General features: G+C 47.0%; 1 protein-coding gene across 1 annotated transcript; it reads right to left on the reverse strand.

Annotated features, from left to right (window-relative positions):
* Positions 1–1,321: 1,321 nt before the first annotated feature.
* LOC308298685 (solute carrier family 25 member 33-like) lies at positions 1,322–2,296 on the reverse strand (the record flags this gene model as incomplete). The annotated part of the gene is made up of 1 exon (XM_080742327.1): positions 1,322–2,296. The coding sequence occupies one exon, from the start codon at positions 2,294–2,296 to the stop codon at positions 1,322–1,324; it is 975 nt and encodes a 324-aa protein (XP_080598453.1).
* Between the last annotated feature and the right edge of the window lie 4,188 nt (positions 2,297–6,484).

A 6,484-nucleotide genomic window follows, 5' to 3' on the forward strand; every position in this document is an offset into this window, starting at 1 on the left:
GTTGCCATAGACCACTGACACAATATGTCCATGTATGGGCATTCCCAGATATGGGCTTTATATTGATGACATCAGGTATATCCATATATGGGCATAAAAGGGACAAGGACGGCATTTGGGGATGTTAAATTAACGTGTCAGGCCTGCAGTCCACATTAGTAGATTTGCACTGGCCAATGAACGCTGAAACACCAGGAAAAGACAATACTGACAATAAGAACCCTCCCCCTAAGAGTTTAACGTAGTTTAATGCAATCAGATAGGACTTATCTGTTTGGATGTATGGGCTGTCAAGGCCAGAAAGTAGTTTTGTGAGTGGCACAGTAGGCGTTCCTGCATAAATTCCGGAAAGTTCCGGGTATGATGATGATGTCACGCACATACCCTCTAACGTATCATCTAATAACTATTAATTTACGGAAAGTCTGTCTGTCCGTCCGCCTTCTGTCTGCATGCTGACATCACTGACACTAAACAGTGTCGCCACCATGGTAACAGCCACAATGCTGAAACAATGCCCAAATTTGGAGATGAGCATGCTGACATCACTGAAACAAAAGTGTGTCGCCACCATGGTAACCGCATGCTGAAACAATGCCACAATGAACAGCCCCCAGATTTGGAGATAACTGACATCATACCATCGCCTGTGCTGCGCATATCTCGATAACAGCCGTACTATGCTGAAACAATGCCCATTTTTGGAGATCACAGAACACCATATATGGGCATAAAGATCTGTCCAACAGGCACTCCAGCATGGAACACCATAAATGGTCATAAAGATCTGCCCAACATTACTTCTGAGACTCCTACATCCAATCCCTAATATACTGTACACACCCACGGGCACAAGGACTAGTAAATAATAATTCTAATATATTTTATTATTTATGTATTTTTTCATTGAGCCCGAGGCTTACAGTTTACAGTTTAGGCATTTAGCAGACACTCTTAATCTAGAGCGACTTACACTAACAACAAGGTAATAAATAGATCAATACAATAAGCAAGGTAATACATACACCAACACATCATCATCAATACATCAATTGCATAGAAATATAAATCTAGAGAAACTAACGTAGGTAGACCAAGCACCTAAACGTAAACCTAAGAATGCTATCTAGCTTTCATGTATAGCCATTGATGGTAGGCGAGTGCTATGGTAAGTGCTATGGGCTTAGGTGGAGTCTGAAGAGGTGAGGCTTGGCACCGGCCAGACTAATTAGCATACATTTTAGGCCTGGGCTGGCCAGGAAACGTGGTATTGGGTGAGCGGGATCGGTCGGGTACGTCCGGGGCAGAATAATCAAGAGCTTCACAGCAGGTGCATGATGAGCTCGTAGGAGGACAGGACGATGGCGGTGTTGGGGATCTGCCTCATCAGCTGAGGGAGCAGCCCTCTGTAGAGGGCAGCGTAGCCTTCCTCCACCACCACCAGCCTGGCCGTCTGCAGGAAGGACCGGTACCTGCTGCCCTCCTCCCGCAGCCGCGTCCGGATCACCTCGTGCGGGTACGCCACGCACGAGGCCACGCCTTTCGAGAACGCCGCTGCCGCCATGAGCTTCAGGAAGTCCGACAACACTCCTCTGTTTGTCGCGGCGCCGCCGGGGCTCGGCGAGGACGCGAGTCGTCCCTCCTCGGCGAGCCGTTTCTTCAGCGTCTCGTAGACCAGGAAGCAGATCATGGTCTCGGAGATGCCGGCGTAGGACGCCGTCAGGCCCCGGTAGAAGCCCCTGGCGCCTTCGGCGGTGTAGATGCGGCGGGCGCACTGCAGAGCGCTGCTCGCCCTGCGCTCGTCTCCCCCCCTGGCCCTGGTCTCCAGCTGCATGCGGGTCTTCACCATCCACAGGGGGTTCATGAGGGAGTTGGTGACGAACGCGGCGAGCCCGGCGGAGGCCAGGTACACGGCCCCGCTGTCGGGGACGAGCACCCCGTTGAGCGCCTCCTTGGACTTGGAGTACGCGGCAAAGTAGACGGCCCGGGACGGGGCCACGCCGACCAGGTTGGGCCCCAGGCCGCGTAAGAGCGCCCGGGGCCCCTCCTTCTCTAGGATCGACCGCAATACCCGGAGAAGACCGGCGGCAGCGCCCGGGGGTTGGACCACCCCGCCGCTGCCCGCGGCGCCCAGCTGGACCTGGGATAAGGCAGGCCGGACGCCGGCCAGGCTGGAGGACTGGAGCCGGACCTTCAAGACCTCCAGGGGATACGTGAAGAGGGCCCCCAGCGCGCCACTGCAGCCCCCCACCAACAGGTGGCACAGTGTGTCCTTCTGTTCCACTTCTGTTCTCATCACGAACGAGTCGAGGAATTTGAGTTTGTTTCAGAGATGGGAGAGGAGAAGGGCCACCGCCAAGTCTTGACTCATGGTTCCTGTCATGATACTCCTCTTTTCAACCAGTTTTTCTCTCTCGACCAGAACCGTTTAAATTACCTTTTTGTCAAATAATCTAAAAGCTTTCAGTTCAAGAGGTTCAGTTGTTTGACAATTTGAAGAGTGTTTCAAGCCTTCAGTTACGATAAAAGAATCATCTGATGATAAATCGGGAAAAAAATCTAACAATGTTTTTGGCAGGACCCACAGCCAGAGTACTTAGAGGCCAGTCCATGACGTCACTACTATTATACTATGATGTCAGTATGACATCAATACTATCTCCATATTTGGGCATATTCTGTTTAGTCTCTGTCAATATGCCCAAATATGGATGGATGGATATTTTTTATATATATATATATATATATATATATATATATATATATATATATATATATATATATATATATATATATAGGCATTGGTCTGTAGAACTGTCAATATGCCCAAATATGGAGATAAATACAGCCAAGTCATGCCCAAATATGGACAGATAACGTAATGACATCATCATACATGCAGTGATATCGCCATGTCATCATGACATGTCACGTGTCCTTTAAAAGGTAAAACGTCAGAGAAACCAAACGTTTACAACTCTTCAATAGATTGCAGCTGCGGCTGCAAAATACATTGTGACAACGAGCCCACATTGTAACGCTACGCATTATCCATTGAGAAGATGTTGTTCGGGGGAAGAATAGCGGCGTTCTTTCTCTTATTACTGGTTGCGTTGGATCAGATGTGCCGTGTCGCTGCTATGGAAACGGTACCAGGCGCACGCGGAACGACGAACGGCGGCCACTTCAACATCGAGGGAACTGCGACGGTCCCGGGAGTGAGCCCGCTCCACTGGGTCTCGGCGGCCCGGGTTCTGGTGGCGGGAGACGACGAGGGAGGAGGGGCGGAGGAGCGCGTCGCCTTCCTGAGGACCGACGGCGGCTTTGCCGTGAACGACGTCCCCCCAGGGTCCTACGTGGTGCAGGTGGCGACACCCGCGTACCTCTTCGAGCCGGTGCGCGTGGACATCGGCCCCGCGGGGGAGACCAGGGCGCGGGCGGTGAACCTCCTCGCCAACACCCGGGAGGAGGAGGCGGTCGCCGTGGTCCCGCAGCCGTACCCGTACCCGCTCCAGCTCCGCTCCACCGGCCCGCCCTCCTACTTCACCCCGAGGCAGGGGACGTGGGGCTGGGTCCTAGAGCCCTCTGTCCTGGTGGCGGTGGTCCCCATGCTGCTCCTCTTCCTGCTGAACAAGGCGGTCGACGACCCCGAGGCGAGGGAGGAGACGGAGCGGTCCGTGAGCGGCACGCCGGAAACCAAGATGCTCTCTGGATCCAAGAGACCTTCTGGATCTACAGACTCTAAAGACCCTGGCAGACCAGGATCTATCTCTGGATCTAAAGACTCCGGCAGACCAGGGTCTATCTCTGGGTCCCAGGGCTCTTCTAGAAAGCCGGAGTCTCTCTCCGCCTCCAACGGTTCCTCCGGTAAGCCAGGCGGCGGCCACGGACACACAGGGAAAAAGTCGGCTGCTAAGCGGAGGAAGTAACAAACTGTACGATGTTGTTTCCTAGATCTTCTAAAGTTTAGAGTAAATAAATGAATGCTCTTCTTTCTAGACCAGTGGGTTTAAGACCTTTTCATGTCAGCTGTATTGTATTTGGCCACAGAGCCTGGTCTGAAAATGTGTTGTGCCAGGGACAATATTTGTGTTTCAAAAGGATAAAAAGCACACCCAGTGTGAAATGAGCGGTGCTATTTATGAGTTCCATATAAATATAATACATACATACATACTGTACATACATAGCAACATATAGGAGTGGTTAGCACAGCGCAAAACAAGGTTCTACAGAGGATGTTCCACAGCGTCACTTGTCACTTGTAGATCGGCTATTTTCAAATAGCCTACTGCATTAAAGTGGGTTAAAGTGATTAAACAGATTTGGATGCTCAACTAATTTAGCTGGGACCACCTGGAACCCCCTCCCTCAAAGAGTTCCCTGGGAACTTGTGAAAGTATCCAAACATGCACTGATAACCAGACAACAACAGAGTAGTAATATCACACTAGAAAGAGTGGTTGCCTTGATGCGAGTCACACTTGCAAATACATTTCCCTGTTAAAGTCAATGGGGAAAATTAATTCACTGAATAGATTAATGGCCACATATGGAGATTTATGTGTCAGCCCTTGTCCCTTTCATGCCCATATATGTAGATCGCTGATGTCATCAATATTAAGCCAATATCTTAGAATGCCCATATATGGAGATCTATGTCAGTCTGTGTCCCTTTCATGCCCATATATGGAGATCGCTGATGTCATCAATATTAAGCCAATATCTTAGAATGCCCATATATGGAGATCTATGTGACAGTCTCATGTGAGAAATCTTCAAATTTGGAAAAAGTTTGTCAATGGAGAAAATGATTGTATGTATATAAATTAAACTCTTAGCAAAATGCAAGGAATCAATATCCGATGAAGCCATACTAAAATGACTGTTAATGCATTTGTACACTATTCTTGTATTTTAATGCATAGCCTATTGTTGTTTAGATATTTTCCCCAGCGCTGGCTCCACAATGTGGATGCATGCTGCAAGTCACAAATAATACATTTGACACACCTGAGTTAAGTGCTGGCTCTGGGTAATTCATTCATAACAGTAATTAGTCTAACGAGACAGTATTACATTACTGTAAGTGGAGAGCTACTTCTGTGTATTCAGTGTTGCCATGTCTGCTAATTATAAGTGGCTTTGGGCTTGTTTTTTTTGTACAAGTCTCTTGTAAATGTTGGTAGGTTTCAGGTTGCGATATTTAGTTGGGTTTTAGTCCAGTCGTTATATGAAAGAACCTAAAACAAATTGCAATAGTAGCAAACTCAGCTGATTCTGTATCCGCATTATGTCCTTAGTGAGGGAAAAAAGTCCCAAGGAATCCCATCAGGGGAAAGTTTTGAAAACGACCTACCTACCTTCACTTACTATACACAACACTATAAAGGAAAATATGACTCCCAAAAAATCTGCTTTAAGTGGGATGTGAGGGGTCAAACTAGGGGGTTTTAATTATTCTGAATCCATTGCAAGCATTTGTTTTGCATGAAACATTCCTTAGGGTAAAAACGGACCCCAAAAGACTGTGAAAATCACTAAACCATCGTTTTGAGGGGCCATTTCTTGCCCAAGGAATGTTTTTCGTGCAAAACAAATGCTTGCAATGGATTTTCAGAATAATTAAAAACCCCTAGTTTGATCCCTCACATCCCACTTAAAGCAGATTTTTTGGGAGTCATTTTTTTCCTTTATAGTGTAGTGTATAGTAAGTGAAGGTAGGTAGGTCGTTTTCAAAACTTTCCCCTGATGGGATTCCTTGGGACTTTCTTTCCCTCACTAAGGACATATTGAGGATACAAAATCAGTTGAGTTTGCTACTATTGCAATTTGTTTTAGGTTTAGCCTAATTTTGGCCTAAAATTACTGGACTATTTGTTTCTAAAGTAGTGTAGTAGTGCAGTTGCTTATTTGGGCTTGTTCCGATGTTTAGTGTTAGCTAGTGTTTAGTGTTGGTGTTTAATGTCTAGTGTTTCTAGTTCTAGTCGTGAGCTTGTAGATCTGCTATTTTTGGCACACAGCTGAGTATAAATCAGGAATTTCAACGCCATCATGGCTGATACAACATCTCTCTTGAGTCTTACTCTATCTATAAAAGTGAGGTAGCCCCCATTCTTCAAAATAACCTCTCTTGTCAATTATGTAAAAATAATGCCTCCCTCAAAACATGTTAATTACCACTAAACAAAAAGAAAAGAAGAGAGGTAGCCAATTCTTCAATGTTTATTAGTTAGCCCATTCTTTAAAATAATGTCTTCTTTTCATTCACTCGCCGGCAGCAGACAATGCATGCATGCGTTCGTTTCAGTGGCTTTGCTTTGAACTGAACGTAGGAGCAGAGCGCAGCGCTACACTGGTTTATAATGAATGAATACACATTCCGGGGTTAGGGGTGGAACTCTGCCTCTACAAAATGTGTTCCCAAACGAACCACTGAACCTGTATGGTAAATACAATGGTCTGTGATGCGCTGATAAATGCT

Source organism: Nannobrachium achirus, assembly GCF_963921795.1.
Source record: "Nannobrachium achirus genome assembly, chromosome: 14".
Taxonomy (NCBI): Eukaryota; Metazoa; Chordata; class Actinopteri; order Myctophiformes; family Myctophidae; genus Nannobrachium; species Nannobrachium achirus.